Raw genomic sequence first — 20,015 nt, 5'->3', positions numbered from 1 at the left:
TACAAAATATTGAAAACCATATTTCCACCTCATCATTTTGTTTTACTTTGTGTTGTGTATCAGGCAAAGTCCCGATAAAATACACTAGAGTTTATGGCTGCAATGTAATGAAATATGAAAAAGCTCAAGGGGTTTGAATAGACTAAATGGCACTAAGCTTCAGAGGGATCACAGTAACCTTTATCGACTTTCTGCAGGTGAAGCCTGTCGTAGCTGTGGAGCTGCCAGACAAGCCCAAGACACCCACCGTCCTCAAAGATGGTAGTGGCAAACAGAATGGCATCATCACAACCACGACGTCCATGCCACCTCAACCGCCCTCCAATGGCAGCACACCGACGCCCTGTAAGGACGCAGTCGTCACTTCCCTGCCTTCACAGGAGGACGTTACGCCGAGGGAGCGCCCTCAGACATTGTCGGAGTTAAAGAAGCAGAGGGCAGCAGCCAAACTGTTGAATCATCCTTTGTTCAACGGCCACCTCGGCAACGGCTCCACAGACTCCTTCTCTGATGCCAAATTTTACTCTGAGGACCCTCGGATGCCACTGGTCTCTTCCAATGGCAACGCAGTTTACTACACGCCAGCCAGTGGCGATCCTCCCCTCCTCAAATTCAAACAGCCCTTGGAGGAGGAGCAGCCGAAGGCGCGGACCTGCTGCTGCGTGTCGTAACCTCTTGAACATGGGCCTGTTGTCAAAACTGAAAAAGTACAGAGGAAAGGAGGAGAGGAAGAAAGAAAACAAAGAGTAATCCTGTTTTTGACATCCTGTTCTCTGTCCACCTTAAACTCAGTCCAGAAAAGGCGCACTTCCATTCTGTGCGAGTTCTCTTGCGGTCAGAGAGATCCTGCTCAAAGCAGGAAAAGAGCAGAATCGAGTTGTTTGGATGAAGTTTAGAGGTACAGGAGAAACTGGTTCAATGGGGCTGAGTACATTGGTAGATTCACTGAAATTGGGCATTTGTTTTGAAATCATGTCAGAAATCTTGATGCAGTGGAGTAGAGAAATACCCCAACATGATGCATGTTCCGCCCTCAAACTGAGCTGGAAACAGCCCCTTTTTGTTGTATTTTTCCAGCAAACTGGTTGCTATCAAGTCAATAAACATTTTCATGCAGGACAAAGTCACAGTTCAGCTGCATCACTGTATTTTTTGTCATTTCTGAATGTGCAGGAACACCATGCTGGAGGGTTAAAGGAAGATTGTTGAGGAAAAGCTAAACGTAGCATGACGTCTTTAAGTCTCTTTGCATTTAAACTGTAAAAGGGAATAAATACCAGAAAACAGTGTTAACTAATGGAAAAAGTGTTCTTCACAATGGATAACAAATGTAAATCACCTGCACTGTTTGAAAATGTCAAAATAACATGTTGGCTACATTTCACCGTCCTCTTATATGATCCCTTAACTGACAGGCCATGCTGTGTATTTTCTATAATCCACTTTGTGCTCACCCCCATAGATAATTTAAGAAAACTTGGTTGCTGTACATTTCCTTATTTATGAGATTAATGTGAAAAACATTATAGCTCTTTAAAGTTGAGTGTATTTATTATTTGGATATGTGGAGAGTGTGAATGCAGTATGAGATGAGCACCTTTTTACATGGAAAGAAAAAAATTAATCAGATGATGAAGAGACATAAGTTAATGTCCGACGTCTGTATGTGTTGTTAAATACAAACTTGTCTCGTTAGGGTGGGGTTCTGTTTGTGTCTCAACGAATAACAGTGTTATTTGTTTTTTATCTTTTTTTTTTTCTGGCAGCCATTGTGTGGCTCCTCTGTCTGCCAGTTACTGTATTTTTATTAGAGATTGTTGTGAATTACTGTAAGAGTTTTCAAAAGCCAATGCTGTCATTAGAACTCCCTATAATGGCTCAAATTCAAAATTCTAGTTAAAATAAGACATGCAAGTAAAGGAATAGTGCAACATTTTTGGAAATACAGTCCTTGCCGTTCTCCACATAACAAGCAAGTATCCATCCATCAGATGGTACATGAATATGTTTTTAATTGCCATAATTGATGCCAAATTTCCTTTATGTAATTTATTTGTATATGGTTCAATTTCTGTCAACATGATGGCAATGTCACAGATGCTGGTCATTTCACCTCTTTTCCATTTTTCACCTTTATAACCTTCATTGTTTTGTACCTGAATTTTCAGATTCAAAATAAAGCAGATGTCTATCATTTTTATTCCACGCCTTCCTGCTAGCGGGACGTTCCAAAAGATTAAACTGATGAAATGAAATTATACATTTATCTATAATGTTTTCAGAAAATAAAAAGTATTTTTCAGTTTACTTTTATAATTCATAAAAACAGTACAGAGGAATGGAGGAGAGGAAGAAAGAAAACAAAGAGTAATTCTGTTTTTGACATCCTGTTCAATACATAAACTAATGTGTATTGGTTTAGGTATATGGGTTTGAAAAAGTTGCCAACACAACAATAAAAAGCTGTTGAAATTCACCCCTAGCTCACTACCACAGTAACTTTACATTAGTGAGGGGTTAACATTGCCAGAAATGGCCAAAGTGAACTACCCAAACTAATTGAGTCCTTTTGCAGTTCTTGAATGTGCAAAATAGAAAAAGGCTGGATCCCAAATTATGCCACTCCTCTCTGCCCATCTATTTGCCAAAAACCGTCATTGTTGCTGTTGAGATGTGGTTTACTTTTTATGACCCACTTCAGATTCACAATAAACTTAAAAATAGTATCACACTTCTTATTTACTTCTCAGAATCTGTATTTCCAAACATGCTTAACTAATACCTTTTGATTTCCTACAGCCTCTCTGTTTCAATTGTGCCAAAGACTCTTTGATGAGTTGAAAACAAAATGCATTAAGGTTTGGAGAGTTAGATTAGTTTGTCTTTCATATCCACCTGTTTTTTAGTAAGTTTATCCATTATGCTCTTTTGTTTTCCCATTATAATTACTTGTACAGTGTTCTATAAGTGTACAGAGGAGTGCGTAAATATGTTTGTGTCAGTGTTCCTGGATCTGTTTTCATGGCTTGCCTTTACATGTCTGTGTTGTTGCTGTTGGGGAACTGATACAGTCACCTGTCTTAATAAACAATGTCTGCACATTCATGGTTGGAATGCAGAAAACATTCTAGCTCCCTTTTTAAGTCATCTAGTAATTATAATTCGGTTGCATGCACCTAGTTGGCCCTCAATCCTGAGATCAATTTCTTTGCATGATCAAAAATGTTGAATTCTTTTAGGCCTGTAGCTTGTTTGTTTTTTTTTCTTTTACAAAAAAAACAGAGTCAATCTGAATCATTTTTCTGATTCAACAAAGCTTCCTTTTTTAAAAGTAAAAAAAAAAGATTTTTACAAAAGTATTTTTTTTTATTTTGTTTTTAGTGACTGTAGATTTAATATTATTGCCTACACCTGAAATACAATGACACTTGAGCTTCTCCAAACTGTTAAACTGAGTACACATATGATTTTTTTAAAAACTCAGTCTGAGTTTTGACTTTATAAAGCATTATAAGAAGAAAGGGGTCAGAATCTGTTAAACTTGCCATGAACTAATGCTTGTTCTTTCCTGCAATCCCTGTTGTCTTTAAGGATGAAATGATGAACAAAAACTACTGATTTGTAATTACTGGAATATATTGATGGCTGCATTAACATATTTTGAATAAATTGTATATTTTGAGAATTTTAAATGGTCTCTGAAATGGTAAAGAACAAATATTGTCAATTAGGTTTTCTTCTAGCGTTAAGTTAAAATGATGTTTGTAAATAGTAGTTTTTCTAAACATATCTGTAGTTTTCACTCTTAGATGCCAGCATTATCCACCCTAGAGCGGTCTTCTGTTGTGCAACAAGCAGTGATTGTGTCTCCTTCCTTTCCACACAGCTGTTGGGGTTTTTGCCAAACGTTGGCCACTCATTTAATGATTTTTCTTTTCATCTTTTTTTCTGAACATCCTCTATTCCAATTTAATTCAGTTCATCTATCAATTGCCAATTTCCAGCAAATATTTTCTCAAGGCACTTTCTGGAGAGAAAAAAATCCAAAATGATCCTCCCAATCAGTTTTATTACAACACACGTGAACATTTCATTTTTTTGTTTTTAGCCTTTGTGCTTCTGCTACTCGTTTTAAATGAGTGTGACAGAGTACGCTCATTAAACAGCAACAGTGGCCTCTCAGGCAGCTCAAGGATTTGAAAAAAGGAATCAATGGAAAAACCCAAAACTCATTTGTCATACATCTATATCAGCTTACAGTCTGTGATGTTGTTAGAGCAAATGAACAGAGAAATCCCCTTTTCATCAGTAGTTCTTTCAGTGGACAGTAAGTGTACCCACAACATAAAGACTGAGTGGAGAACAATAGTGCTGAAAACTCGGGTTCTGGACTGCATTAACCTCCCTCATGTTGCCTGTCTTTGCTAATGTGCCTCAGCAATACTGAATCCAGGCCAGCTGGCCCTGATCCCAGTTCTTCTGTCCACTTCATTGAAAAGCAAGGATTGAATCCAGAAGCAGCATTACAAAAGCATGCCAATCATTCACTGGGGTTTATAAAAGGAGGGATGCAGAAAGAAGACAGAGAAACGCTCACAGATGTGTTGCAGAGAAGCCTACAATTAAGCAATGGTAGAAACCAGACACTATTGAACATTTTTAGATCCAGACCCAAAATCAGAGGTGCCAGAGCTCTTTGAGTGGTTCTTACATATCTGTGAAATTGCCTACAGTTGTCAGTTTGACCAATTCAGACTGTTGTTCAATTAAAATCCCTCCATTTCCCCTCACTGTTAATTCTAGTTGAGAAAGACATCCTGACATTTATCTGCACTAGTTTATCAATTTTGGCTATTTTTTTTGCTAATTTTAGTATTATTATTTTTTAATGGTATGTGTTAATCACTGAAAAATTGTTTTTAAATGTGTCTTTAAAAAAAAACATCTATATTTTAAATGAAGGATTGCATCTATCTTTGTATGCTGCTGGAGGTATACATGCAAAGACATATGGCCCTGACCACATTCTCTGTCTCAGCGAGCTGTGGTACATATGGAAGCTTTTCCTAATTAAAATCCTAGCATCAACAAGTTGTCTGATCTTTTAAAAACATTACAGGCAAATGTTTAGAGGAGCACTAATGCTTTTATGTGAAACCTAAAAAAATAGGTTGATTTTTTTTTAACTTAATGCCTTAAAACTGAGATGTGTGTTCAACTTATGTCCTTGTTTGACAGATGTTGAATCAATTACAGTTTTTATGTAACTTGGATTGCCTTTACTGTTGTGGAATTTCCTGCATGTTGTTTAGGCACAACTCAAAAAATGATAAGCAAAAATGAAAGTTTGAAGTTCTGTGTTGAAACAGAAAATCAAGATCAAGTAGCATACAAGGGTAAAATAATTCCTTACATTGTTATCAATGTTTTAGTAGAATAGAAGAATGCCACATAGGAATGGTGTCCAGCAGTTAATTTTTCTGTAAATTAGCCAAAATGTCTGGTAAATTAAAGCTGGTAAAAACTTTAACCTAACACATCTTCCCTCTTGATTTTTTTAAATTTTTATTTTAAGTGCTGTTTCCAACCATTTTAGTGGGAATTTTAGGTGACCAACAATTCTGATTTTATTGCCAAAATCAAACCAAGGAGTTCATTAGTACAGTAAACAGTACAGCGCAGTCATCTTGTCTAAACTTGTCCTTTTCAAGACGTCATAAGGTTGCTGGTGTTTAGACATTGCATGCCAAAGAAAAGAGAGGAGAAACCACAATGACCATCCTGCGTCAGCATGTTATGACCACAATCATCTTTTAATCTGGCGCATTTAGGCCAACAACAAAGTGCATTATTCTTTGGCTGGAATCAAATCAACAAATCACTGGCAGTAAAAAAGAATAAAATAAACATTTTCAGAAGTTTGGTGTTTACAAGTTATTCAAACATTGCGGTTTTTTAAAAGATTTAGTTCTCTTTTCCTTATCACATTTGTATCTTAAACATTATTACTCTCTGTAAAACTGATTAAAAAACAAAAACAAAAAAACAGCGGAAGAAGATTGGATGAGTATGAACATTACTGTGGAAGTTGTGATGTAAAGCAGAAGAGTTATGAAACCCGCCAGGCAAAGAATTAACAAGACTGTGACCACATAACACAGTTCGGTGGGAAATAAAGAGGAAGTTACAAAACCTTGAGGGTAAAATTGAAGAAAAGCGGACTGCATAAATTATTTTTGAGAAAAACCTAAATATAATGAAGTTATAGTTAATATAACTATGACTAAGATAGATGTGATATGATTCTCACAATGATTTTAACATCAGCCTTCGCTGTATGTGAGTGGATTTATTCCAGTTGAACTTTATAGCTAGAAGGAACACAGTATATATCCCAACTGTTAAGAGTACTACCAAGCAGAGGATGCTGTGTGGATTATGTGCAGAGGCTATAGTCCTCAATGTGGTTGTCTAAGGTTCAATTCCTGATCTGTGGCCATTTCCTGCATGCTTGCATCTTCTCTCCAAACTATTTACTTTCAATTTAATGTTAGTTTCTTTTCATTTGACAACAACTCAGTGTATGCACGCTGTGGTCACTTTTGTCTATATAATTTTCAAAACATGATAGCAGTACATGATAAAATGGAAGCATTTTACCATGTACTGGTAAAATTTAACATTTCCAGTTAATTTTTATTTAACAGGAAATGGCCAGTTAAATAAAAAATTATTTATATTAATCCTTTCTCTATTGCCGTAGCATTAATCAGTTCTTACACAACACATTCTTACTCCCTACTTGTTATATTTGGATGCTTGATCAGGTTTCCTCTAAATCACATGTTGACACATCAGCTACTCACTTCTCTTCAGTATTCAACTTGCAGGGTGCGTTCATTGAATGTTATAAAGGTCCCTAAGGGAGCTCCCTTGCAACACCATAGTTAGTAACCATGGATGACTGGGTGTCAGCCATGGTTACTGCGCAGTATTTTTGCAGTAACTGCAAATTCTTCCCTATTTTCTGAAATGCAAATGATTTGATTGCATTTATTGATAAACCCATTAATTTTCCGTCAACAACATCTCAATCACCATTTACAATCCATGATAAGATAGTAGTAGGCAAGGTGGCAAGCTGCAAATTGATATACCCAGGTATTGCCTCCAAGACAAAGTATTGTCTTGGAGGCAATACCTTTTTATCAATAGCGAAAGAAGAGTGTCAACTAGATCAGGCAGTAAACAAATATACCAAGAAATCCTCATTCCAGTTTCAGTCATGTATAAAATAACATTGTTTGCTCTGAGACAGGTTATTTTTTTAACATTTCATCCCCCTGAAATAGTAAAAAGTAGTAGCAGTTTTGAACCCTCTCACAAGCTGATTTTGTGGCTTTGCTGAACTAACGTTAAGGGCTGCACCCTTTTTATCTCACCTCTTACACACTATCACCTTTCTTTCTGAGTTTCACATCATTCACATGCAGATGCGCATACTTTATCAAATGTTTCAAATGTCAGAGAAACCAGTCAGACTCATCACATGACTAACTGTCGTATTTATACATGCATCAGCATGCTTTAATAACATGAAAACAATAACGGAAGTGAACTGTATAGATAGTGGAGCTGAAATTATCTGGTCCATGCCACCACTTCCTTGAAAGGAGGCCTTCCTTAAAATGTTTAAATTTCTGTCAGTTTTGCACAATTAGGATAACATAAAGGAATGTTTGTTTTCTCTAAAGTCTTCCTCAAAATGAGATTTGTGTGATCTGCACATTCAGTTAAATTTCTTATCCTGTGTGTAGATTCCCCTGCAGTTTTATCTAATTGAGACACTGCATCTCAAACTGCAGACAATAAAGCTGCATAACAGAGATAAGTCATGTAACAGCATACTGTGTGCAGGGATAACAACCATCCATTTTGTGATCTCCCACCTAATTTTTTCCCCATGATACAACCTATATCAACATAATCATTTATAGTAAGTATATGCAAATGTTTTGGTCTGCTTGGACAATAACTATTTTAAAAAGCTGCTTTTTGATGTTTTTATTTTTCATTTTCAAAATAGTTTTCTCTACCAGAGAACTGAAACCAGGTTGGTTTTGTGAATTCTACAGAAAGAATCATAACATTTTTCCTCACTGTCTGTCATTAAAAAAGAGAAACCCTTTGTTTGTTTTTTGTTTGTTTGTTTTACACCAATTAGGTTTCCATATTTACTGCTTTTTGGTAAATGCTAAATCCTATTGCTAAATAATAATCAAGACAAATATCTTACAGATTTTTGTAAAACTTCTACAAGCTTAAATGCATTTCCCTTGGCAAAACTGCCTTTTAAATGTATGTCTTGGGTCAAACGTTTTTGGTTTTCTTCCACAAGCTTCTAACTGTTTCCTGGAAATTTGGTCCATCCTTGCTGAACATCACCAGTGTTACTGACCCATGTTTCTATGCTGCTTTGCTCATATTTCCCCGCTGCATTTAAGTTTTTTATAGGGTTGTGATCAATGGTCATTGTGGTCTCTCCAAAACATTAGCTTTGTTGTACTTCACACCACTTTTCATTAATTTGGCAGAATGATTAGGAATGATCTGTTTGGAAGACCCATTTGTGCTCCAGTTTTAACTGTCTAATTGATATTTTCTCACAGTTCCATGTTTTTATAAAGCCTACCAATCCCTCCAGCTGCAAAACACACAAAATGTTGCTGCCACTCTCCTACGTCACAGCTGGGATGGTCATGTTGACAAAAATCATCCTGGCCAAACTCTTAGTTTACTTCTATCACACCACAGGACACGTGTCCAAAAATTAAGGCTACGAGTTTCCTCCTTAGCTCATGTAAAACACTTTTTACCTGGAGTGCGTTATCACAACGATTGCTACTGTTACGCTCGACGACCTATCGGCTCATGAGTTCGTTTCTATGGAGACGGAGGTAAAAGCCTGCAATTTGTCACTTACGCCACCAGGTCGAGACAGCGATAATTTACATAAATTTTTTTTCTTATATTTAGACATTAGAATTAATAAGAACTAAAACAACAACAACAAAAAAAAAACATTTGTAGGTACATTCAATAAGCATATATAAAATTTAGATACACAAAAATATTATTATATTGATTATAATTGTTCTATTTTTTTATAGACTTCGTTTTAGAACTGATTTCCTAAAGTAATTTGTAATCTCTGATAGAAGGCAGCTGGCCATAGATACGATAATTTAAACTTAAATTGCAAAAGTTAAATGGATATTTATTATATTGTTAAACCTGCCATATAATTTTTTTGATTAAAAGTCCTTTCGCCTGGTAATCGTACAAATGTTTCTTTATATTTTCACCACTTTTAGACATATGATAAAATTAATTGTCATAACTACTTCCGTAATGGACAGATCTGGCCCAGGTGTGGCATGCCTCATGTGAACTGTGTCATCATTGTCAGATCTGATCCGAGTCTGATTTGCCGTGCCGGAGGTGTGCCTAATGTGCCAGGTCGATCTATGTGGGAACATTTACTAAATGCAGAAACCTTACTCTGAATCACTCTGTTAGAAAATGACTACTGTGATGCAAAGAAATTATATTTTATGGACTTCTTAAATATTTACCTAGCCGTTTGCTTGCTTTTCTTGTTTGCATGGTGCTTTATGTAAATAAAACTATGCTTCCCGACTGTGCTAAAGTTTTTTCAAATTAGTAAATGACTATGGCGGACACCTGGAGCTGTTTTAAATGTGTTTGCATTAGGCTACGTAAAAATTGTATAACCTGCTCTCATTTTGATATTCAGATCATGATGTAACTCTATTAGATAAATATGGTTATGCCTTTAAATACCCCCTCCCTTCTCTCAGGTTTTTACTATCTGCGGTTGCGCGTCAGTCCCAATTGGCTGTAGGCATTAATCCGACAACAAGAGGACCTCAGGGGGACAACAGAGGGCACAGGGCAGCATGTTTACCGCCACCCACTCATAATTAGTTGTTCGGATTGATTAACTCGCTTTATTTAATTTTCTAGAAACTCTTTTCTCTCCTGTGGAGGCGCATCGACAATGTTTTTGTGCCGTACGGAGAGACTGACAACAGCGGCTCTGAATCAGGTTTTCAAACGTCCGGGCTTGTTTCTGGTCAAAGCAACCGGACGGGAGAACTACTCACTGACAGGCGGGACAGGCCACACGTTTCAGCGGCTCCGCTTCCTCAGCGCGTCCGCCGGCGGGTTCCAGCCAAAGCGGGCACACCGAAAACCTGAGCCCGTCCAGAACTGGGACACGTCGGCTGGTCTGATAATAACAGAGTGGGGTCTTCTGGACCGGGTTGCAGCCGTGGCTGTGAATTTATCCAGAAGCGTGCACCGAGTGGGCGGTGAATTCTCAAACACAAGGCTCGGAGGACACACGAAGGGCGCCGCTTTGTTTACAGGTAACACGGGCAGCAGAAGCATGCAGACCAGAGCTGCCTCCTCCAGTGCTGCCGCGAAGAGGAGCGAGGAGCAAACTGACAGCAGCAAAGCGGTAATTAATAGTGTTTGTTTAACTCAAGTGGGACCTAACGAGTTCAAACCTCCACGTGCAGCCTGGTTTCTCTGTCCCTCTACTGAGAGGATTCATAACTTTACCATAAAATATTTAGAAAGCAGGAAGGCTGTGGCGCCCTCAGCTCTCTGGAGGCAGCTCTCATGTAACCGAGCAGGCTTGTTATACAACTCTCTCTATAGTGCATATGTTATTAATGTGCCTGTACTACAAGAAAAACACATGCTCGGTGCTACACAAGTGCCTGACCAATTTAGACAGAGAAAACCCCACTCTGACAGCTCTGATGGAGGTTTATTAAGAGTGAGTCATCATGGTTAAAACCAGCCTGCTTGTTAAGTAAAATACAGGTTTACCTTTCTCCTTGACACGTGGCTTTTATTGGTGAGTCAACAAAAGGGGCAATAAAAATACACTTTCAATGTGTTCATAGTGGTACAACATTCCACACAGGTCTGAGATTATGCATTAGATCACAATTATATAAGTGAATTATCGCTCATTTCTTTAAATGTCAAGAACCCAGAATTTATTGCTGTCTTTTAACCATTTTAAGCCTAATACACAAAATTGTCAGACAATTTTCATATTAAGAATTTTGTTGGATATTTCTAACAAATACTTTTTTTTACATCCTTTTCCTATTCAATACATTAAAGAATTTCAATTAATTTAATTGACATGAATAAGAAGATACCATTTAATTATTTTTAAAAACACTCGGACACTCAACAGGATTACTCACTTGTACCATTTTTAAAAATGTTTGGAAAAAAATTTATAGTAAATAAGTAATTGTTCCAGAGAATGAGTTTTGATTAAAATACTAACTTTGTCAATGAATTAGAAGCTTTTAAATAATTGTATCATAAATGACATTCCTGGTCTTATGTGGTTCTGGGTCTAGAGTCAGTTCAAGGTTTTATACATTTAATTTGATTAGCCAGTTGCAATTACTACAGTATTAGCAGAGTTGGGGAGGAGGGGCAGAAATTAGAGTTTTCACAGAGTGAGATGCAGACTTACCCGCTGACCTTGCTAAAAGACTAAGTGTGCATAAAATGTGACCACAGCCCAAACTGAAGGTCCAGAAATCACTTATTTTGACCCTCAAGTATTAGAGTGAAAAAAGAAAACATACATACTATAGATCTTACTTGATTTTTCAGGAATTTTGTTGTGGAAAGGTTATAGAGACTAAGAGCTGAACTAGTGTTGCAAACATTTATGCACTATTTCTTTTGATTTTTGTTCACTGCATCTTGTCACAGGTTCATTACTTTAGTAAAGTCTTACAAAAAATTACAAAGTCTAAACTGGTTAATCTAGAAAAATATATATTAAATTCAAGAAGATTATCCCAAAAGAGCTGATATATAATCAACTAAATAGTTTTTTCTAAGCCTGTAATTTTCTCCTCTCCTTTTATTATCCTAGTCACCTGCTAGGATAAATTTGCAGTTTCCTGACTTTGTATTTCACTTTTGACTCACAATTAAAGCAAATAAAGTTGGTTAAAATTTTGCACAGTACTGAATATTGAGCAACAGCTTGAATTTGGACTTTTGAACAGACAAATGAAGCAATCTAATTGTGTCATGACTCATCTTAGATTCTGAGCAATTTTCAAGTTTATTTGCAACTTTTCAATATGAAACAAAACTAAAATAAATATCAGAAGCAAATCAACATTAGGAAATAGAACACCTGATTTAGATTTTTTTTAAATTTAATCCTAAAAATATGTACATATATGTTGGTAGAGCTGCTTCTGGAAATGAACAGAGGGCTTGAACTTTGGAGCAACATTTTACTATCTCAACCATACTGACGAACCACAGCACTAAAATGTCAAAGGTTCATTGGAGATAAGGCTCAAATAGGAGTGGTTGAAATCATCCAGTTCACTCCCAACAAGTAAAAGTCCTGCAGTTAATGGATATTTAAGTAAAACCATAAGGTTAGCCTTAGTATGTAAAGATAGAATATAATTCAAGTTATAACAAAATGTTATTGTATGGCTAGTTTTAGGAGTTAAACTGAAAGTCATTAATTTTTGAGCAACAAAAGGTGAGCCTGAAAGTATCACTCTGATATGCACATCACAGTTTTCAAATTTTTATTAAAAAAAAAAAAGCTTCAATCAAGTTTCCTTTTCCTTTCACTTCCGTGTTATGTGCTGATTTATGTTGGTCTGTCAAATAAAATTTCAATTAATTAGTTTAAAGTTTGTGCACTTTGCATGACTAAATGTAGAATGAAAGTCAAGTGATAGAGACTTTAGCAAGATATTGAAAAAGAAGCTAATGTTTGATTAGAATCTGAAAAGTTTTCTATAAACTGAGCTTTCAAAAGGTAAATAATTTCCTGAATTAAGAAGCATACAGTTTTAATAAATTTAAATGCATACTAGACAGTGGACTGAATTTCACAGTCTGTAGCATTCCAATAATGACTCTGTTATAGTCAAGAGAAAGATGAGCTGCCCAGAACTGACCTGCACTTGAGAAATCTATAAAGTTTGCTGTAAGGTAAATCAGAGTTTTCAGTTTCTGGAGACCCAGAAGCCTGACTGAGAGAACCACTGCTTCCCTCCCGCTCTGTGTGTGTTTGCTCAGTGCTTGAGTGTGTCTTTGTCCCTGTTTGCATGCCACTGTGACTTTGCATGTGTTTTCATGGCAGTGCAAAGCTGTTATCAGACACAGCAGTCCCACTGTTCTTGTCCTATACAACCTTCCTGGCACAGCTCCCATTAGCTGCTCGCTCACATGACCTTCCCAACGGTGGTGCCCGCTTTTACTTTTAGTTCGGCCTGTCTAAGTGCTGAACAGCAAGAAAAAGGGCCCTGCTCTCTCACCCCCTCTGGATTCCTCCATTGTCTATTGATGGCAGCATGATGAAAATGTGGCCAAGACTCTAGCTTCATCCAGAATCTTGGGCCAAAATTTAACAAGACAAATAGTAGCCAAAACAAAAGATCAGCTGGTCTCTTTGTTTTTGCTATGCTCTTCCTGAATTAGATAAATGGTTTGATTGAGTCTAAACAAACAAGAAAAAAATGTCAGCATTAAGAAAAAGAGTTTAAAAAGTTTGAACTTGAACACTCAGGTTACAGGGAATGTCTTGGGTTGTTCACTCAGGCCTGAACAGCACATCCAAACTCATCCCACAATGAGTGGGATGTTTCCATGGGATTAAAATACGGACATTAGACCATTTCATCCTGTCCACTCCCACATTGTGGAGCTAGTCTCTGATGAACCTCGCTGTGAGGATGAGAATTATCATAGAGGAAATCATTGGAAGAGAAGAGTGCAGGTATGATGCAGGTACAGCTGCTGACAGCATGTCACTTCGATATCTCTGTGCTTTAAGACTGCTTCAAATGATGACGAGCCTTGAGAAAACCTACTTTACCACAGACATAATCCCTGCACCCCCACTTCTCTGTTTAATCCCGCCCTCCTTTGATCACCTTTGAACCAGACTAATCCAGTAATTTGCCCATGGAAATGCAGTTTCGAAGAGCTGCTTACCAATTTACACCACATGTTCAGAGTGTTGATTGTGTACGTGTTACATTTGATCTGTCTCAGCATCTCGAGTTCACTGCCATTATTTTAGTGTTTTATGAGCTTTTAAAAGACTGCAGCTACTACAGTTCAGTGAGAGATGTTTCTGCTTCAAAAGCACACAGTCCACTGTTGGCCTAAAAATAGAGCAGAGGTATTTCCTGTTTTCATTGAGAGTCATGTTTCATCTTTATTGCCCTTTATTTTTAAGGCATGTTGTAAGAGCACTCTTTCTTTACCCTATTTTCATTTCATAGTTGCCATTTCCTGTAAACAAAGCATTTTATCTACCTATTAATCCTATCAATCAAATCTACTTAACATGCTATGTTTATTTACTTTGTTACTGATATATTTATTCCAAATCAAATCCAAAAAGAAAACTTTAAGTTCAATGCTCAATGAGATTTGCTTCGTTTTTTGTGGGTTCAACAGAGGTCTCCTTTGTGGCATTTCCTCAACTCCTTGAATCTTGTTGCACTGGTTCTCTTACTTTCAGCGTGACTGCAGTTGTAAAATGCAGCTCATGTGACTTTTGTCCGACAGATGACTATGTTTGGCAACTGACAGGGTTTCTCAGTGCTTTGATGCAGGCTGTCGCTTGTTGAGACCCTTTTGTGTGATGTTGGTTCACTAATCTGCCCCACACTCGCTCCACGGTAACCCGCCTCACTCCGCAGCGACCCGGCGATGTGTCAGACGTCTGCAGATGGTGTGGAGCTTGTGTCAGGAGGTCACGTCCAGAGTCAGCTGTGCGCTTTTGTGCTGTTGAGAGGCTTTTTGTGTGTGTGTGGGAGACGTGTTTAATGAGTGTGACAGGGTGTGTGGTGATGTGAATTAGCTAAAGCACACAGCAGCAGCAGAATGTGTTTAATCAGCTGACTCTTCTGCTCCATTAACCGGGAAGCTCATTAAAGCCCAGGCGTTGTTCACACACATTCACAGCACAGAAAAACACCAGTTTAACAAATTTCTTTCAACTTTATGTATACTTCAAACCTGACTAACTATGAAATTTTACTTCCCTTTTAACTCCACATTTTATTTGCCTTTTGTTCAGGATCTCCAGGAGGCTTCCTCTACCTTAAGCACAGAAAAAGACCACGGAAGCACACCAGAGCCAGAGGAAGAAAAACCCAACAAAACCCAGCAGTTAAAAAAAGTCTTTAAAGAATATGGAGCAGTGGGAGTTTCCTTTCATGTTGGAATATCTCTCATTTCTCTGGGAATGTTCTATCTCCTTATATCCAGGTAACATGACTGACTTCCAGAAATCTAATGCAGCTCTATTAACCCTTAGAGAAATTCACCTTAAAAGCTTTCAAGAGCCACTTTACAATGACAAGAGTTAATTAAAGGCCGTTTTCAAATTATAATTTCTTTAAAAAGAGTTAAAAAAAAACCCCAAAAAACTCTCCAAACCAAGCTGGCCCTGTGTGAAACCTAATAATTGGTTGAAGTCTTGGACATTGTTGTAGGGATGAGGATTTTTAGCCAACTCTTCTTTCTGGAGTTGTTTTAATCTATCCACAGAGGTGGTATTTGAGCATGAACGTCACATCATAGCATTTCAAGTGGACCAGAAGCAATGTTGCATACCAACAGAAAAACTTTCTGTGTGATTTCTTTTTCTGAAAACAGTGAATGAAAACATTATTTCTAAAACTACATTTATTATATTGTATAAAGTACTGTTGGACAGTAGATCACTGACTACACATTTTCCCTTACCTAAATCATCTTTTGCCAATACAGAGATGGAAACTTTTATTTATTTATCATTTTTATTTTTTATTTTTTGCACAAAAAAAAATCACTTTTAACAAAAAATGTTTTAGGCTATTATTTCAGAAAGTCGACATACCTTTTTCTCCCAATTATTTTACACCTCTAGTATCAGGTTACCTTTGTCTGATATTAAGATGTTTTGATGATCTAACACACTGAAGTGGGAAACCGTAGAAAACTGTGAAGGAGCATTATGTCAGTCAAAGGTTTGAAATATTTCTTTCACTGCAGTGAAAAGTGTGCAAGTTCAGCCTTATAAGAACTAGTTCAAAGTTCAGTTCACAACTAAACAAATTCATGTTTCTATATTAGTTCACCACCTAAACTATGTCATCCTGGATCATTTGCATTCTGGCCTTTCCCATCTTATTTACATCTCCTTAGTTCTCTTTTTGTACCTTTGTTCACATAAACTGTATTTAAATTTGGTGGGTTTCTCAGTGAAGCTGCTCTGAATCACATATTTTCCAGCTGTAATTATGAAAAGTAAAATTTGATAGTAATTTTAATCTATTTAGTTTGGGGGCTCCACCTACCCAGAGAATGCAAATACAATTGGGGTAATGCAGCCAACGTGGCCTTCCCTTTGCATTGCACATTTCAGCTGTATGGCAATTCAAATTTCTGCTTTACGTAATGAAGACAAAAAACAACAAACAAGCAAAAAACACTTGAATTGCAGTGGCAAATAAAGGAAAATTATAAAAGGTTGAAAACAGATGATCTTTCAGTTGTTAATAGAAGGCAATGAATAAATAGGCTTTTAGCATTTATGTAAAGCATTTTTGCAGTTTTCTGGATGTTTGTTCCAGATTAGGGGAACATAAAAACTGAATTCTTCTTCCCCATATTTGGTTCCGTGACATGTGGTCAAGGGAGACAAGTGAGACAGAGCCTCGCCTGTCATAATGGAAAAATACAATGATAAAATAATTTATATTGCTATTTTCACCGTGTGGTTTGTACTGTAAAGTATTTATTTTGTTATTTAGCTTAACCAATTGTGATTATTTTTTCTTCAAAATGGCTGAATTTTTGCATTTTCCCATTCAAATGCTCAGAAGTGCTGCCGGTGAGGCAGCAGCAGTTTTGTTGAAAAATAAAGTTTTTCAATGGTTTATAAACTAACCAAAGTATGAAATTCTCTGAACATGTTTGCCATTGTAAGGACTAGAATCAGGGAGAGGTATTCAGTATTCTATTTTTCTAGTTTTAGTGAGAACCTAAGAATACCTTTTATGAAAAACATTACTGGCCTCATTCTTTTTAAAATTCTACCACTGCCTTAATCAAGTGAGGAACCTACTATCATTTTTGCTGTGCAGCGTTTGCAAAGTTTAACATTGAGTATCCCTTGAGCTTCGCTGCCATCTGTTGCTCAAGTTGCTCAATGAAAAACCATACTAACTTCACACACCCTACTTTTGGCAGGAGTTCAAGTCTAAATAGTTTGTGCTTTTGTCTGTGTGATCGCATAACAGAGGGGTTGGGAAAACATAGTGTGACAAGCTGGAGAGATTTCCTCCTGTAAGTGGTGATAATCATTGTCATTTACAGTGACTTTAAGCATTATCACTGTGAGCTCTGGCATGTGGCAGGGGGAACAGTTGCTACAATGTAAAATGGATCCACATCTTTAGCAGAGTTCAGTGTGCTGCTGAGATTAGCTGCGCTGTTGAAGCATGAGAAAGACTGCATTGACTGAGGAAGCTTGAAGCCACATTCCTTGCATATTTATTTCTCCAAACTGCTCACACAAAAAGGCCACAACTATTTTATGAAGTCAGAGAGATGTAGAACTAGTTAAAGTCCATAATTTAGGTGAATGTTAAAGCCAACGTTAACTGTGTGATCAGGACTATGAGGCACATAAACCACACAACTACAGCAGCTCAAAAATAAGTTTAATGTTTTTGAGAACAGCATTTGTAGAACTGCAATACTCTGCATCTTGAATCGTTAAGCTGAATGTTTACTGCAACTCAGCCTACATACGTTTTCTTACTTATTTATAGGTTGCTCAGGAGGAAACATGCTAAAGTATTTGTCTCATTGGCAAATCAGCACTGTTTAAAAAATGAGACAATGCAATTTTTTTATTGAAATACAATATAGATCATATTTCATCAAATTTTATGTTTATTGTCAGCATCACTTTGTACTGCTGGTGTCTTATATATGATCCATCGCCATCTTGTGGTAGTATTTACACAATATCTATGGCTTGTATCTACTACAGGTTTTTAAAACAATGTTCATATTAAATTAGAAGGTTTTTCAAGGTGTTTAGTATAAACTGTGATGGTATGTTAAAGGAGTCCTGTTTTGCAAAATTTCCTTTTAGTGTGTTCTTGTACTTCTGTTTGGGTTCTTACTGCTTCTAAAAACAGTTCAAGCACTAACAAATCCCCTACTCAGCCATTTTCTGGCAATTTTTTGGTGTCTGGATTACAAATTGTTTCACAAACCTCCTGACACTGACATCACAATTGGTGCTGACCTCCACCCATATTGTTATTATTAGAACACATTTGTTCTTCTGGTTTTACCGCTTCATGCGCTGTACAGTGGCTGCTCAAAAAGACAAGGTTCTGTTGTTGGCTTACTATTAAGAAACTATTTGAATCATCCTTGGTGGGTGTACAGGAAGTTCCACTTCTTCTATTTTTGGGTCTGACTCAGGATCAAAGACGTACAGTTGTACATCTGCACATCTGTTTGCAGCTATTCTCGTTTGCATAATATGTGAATATAAACACTTGACATTGGGGTTGTGGCCTGAAGCAGCTTATTTAAATTTAAAGTGACAAGAATCCCTAACAGCTCATTCTGAAAAGAGCTCAAAATAGGCAGAACTGAGGTGAACTCTCATCATCTGAACATGTTTTTACAGCCTTTGTCCCTAAGCTAACCTATTTAAAAGGAAGCATAATAGGTCCCATTTAAATATGTGCTTTCTAACTGATTTTGTGTGTTTGGTCCCTGCAGTGGCATCGACATGACGGCATTGCTGTGCAAACTGGGCTTCAGTGAGGAGTTGGTTCAATCTAAAATGGCAGCAGGAACCAGCACGTTTGTCCTTGCCTACGCCGTCCATAAGCTCTTCGCTCCAGTTCGGATCAGCATCACAGTGGTGTCAGTACCTCTCATCGTTCGGTACTTCAGAAAGACCGGACTCTTTAAACCGCCCACACCTGCACCCTGATGACTCTCCTCTTCTCTCCCTCATGAAACAACAGACATCCTGTTATAAAAATCAAAGCTTTTGTATTTATTATTTTTTCCTTAAGTTCTTTTGTTCAGTACAGCATAACCTCTTTTTGCATTTGTGAAACCTGGTAAAATATTTTTTTCATTTGTTCCTGCTACAGCAGAATCAGTTTGGTTGTGCAAAGAAACATCATTTATACGCTCTTGAAATAAAGGGAGAGAAAAGAATGTCTTTTTTTTTTGCATTCATAGATTTTACGTTTTCAGCTCTGGCACATTTCTCTCTTGACCTTTTCTGAACTGAGACACTTTCTGGTTGGGTTTTAATGCATTAATGTTTGAAAGTTTCCAGTGGGAATATAGACAGAAAAAAGCTGATCTCTTTTCCACTCTCCTCTAATAGCTGACTCTGCTATATTCTGGTGTTTTGGGAGTCAGCAGAATACTTCACGTTTCCTCTGTTTAAACCTTTCACCCCTTTTCTCCTGTACAATTTCTCAGTGGTATTGTCATCTTTTTTGCTCCCTCTTTTACCCTTAGGTTATTTTTAAAAAATACCATGCTTTTTAAAAATAGGGTTCCGTAAACTAAGGAGTGACTCAACATCGATCCCTGAGTAAATCCTATTAAATTAAATATCTTATGTTTTTGGCATAATTGCATTAAACTTTATTTATTGATATTATAAAAACTGTATGTGGCAAACAAAATCCTTATCAATTTCTTCTTTAGCCCACACAATGCAATAAACATTTGAATTAATATTGCACAAAATGGAAATAATAAGCATCTTCTTAGCCCAGTTTTGCCCATTATAGCTTTTCAGCTTGTTAAAATTTTATGACTGATTGAGCTAAGTGTTAAAGTTGCTACATATACTT

General features: G+C 37.0%; 2 protein-coding genes across 3 annotated transcripts in view; both read left to right on the top strand.

Moving 5' to 3' along the window:
- The window catches only part of ppp1r16b (protein phosphatase 1, regulatory subunit 16B), an 83,062-nt gene extending 79,370 nt beyond the window's left edge, over positions 1-3,692 (top strand). For both annotated transcript variants that reach the window (XM_044122403.1, XM_044122404.1), the window contains exon 11: positions 198-3,692. In XM_044122403.1, coding sequence (XP_043978338.1) covers positions 198-671 — 474 coding nt within the window. In that variant the 3' untranslated portion in view covers positions 672-3,692. The remainder of the gene's footprint in view (positions 1-197) is intronic.
- A 6,177-nt stretch (positions 3,693-9,869) lies between these two features.
- On the top strand, positions 9,870-19,362 carry fam210b (family with sequence similarity 210 member B). The gene is made up of 3 exons (XM_044121792.1): positions 9,870-10,543; positions 15,197-15,387; positions 18,913-19,362. The coding sequence occupies exons 1-3, from the start codon at positions 10,082-10,084 to the stop codon at positions 19,127-19,129; spliced, it is 870 nt and encodes a 289-aa protein (XP_043977727.1). The 5' UTR covers positions 9,870-10,081; the 3' UTR covers positions 19,130-19,362.
- Positions 19,363-20,015: the final 653 nt, after the last annotated feature.

Source organism: Gambusia affinis, linkage group LG07 (genome assembly GCF_019740435.1).
Source record: "Gambusia affinis linkage group LG07, SWU_Gaff_1.0, whole genome shotgun sequence".
Taxonomy (NCBI): Eukaryota; Metazoa; Chordata; class Actinopteri; order Cyprinodontiformes; family Poeciliidae; genus Gambusia; species Gambusia affinis.
Note: the sequence above shows the minus strand (reverse complement) of the source record. Positions and strands in the feature narration are given on the sequence as shown.

What these genes read in the sequence shown, in the direction of transcription:
- fam210b (XM_044121792.1), top strand. Translation starts at nt 10,082, where the DNA reads ATGTTTTTGTGCCGTACGGAGAGACTGACAACAGCGGCTCTGAATCAG. An exon ending in AAACTGACAGCAGCAAAGCG is followed by an intron (nt 10,544 to 15,196) that starts GTAATTAATAGT and finishes CCTTTTGTTCAG; the next exon opens with GATCTCCAGGAGGCTTCCTC. An exon ending in TTCTATCTCCTTATATCCAG is followed by an intron (nt 15,388 to 18,912) that starts GTAACATGACTG and finishes TGGTCCCTGCAG; the next exon opens with TGGCATCGACATGACGGCAT.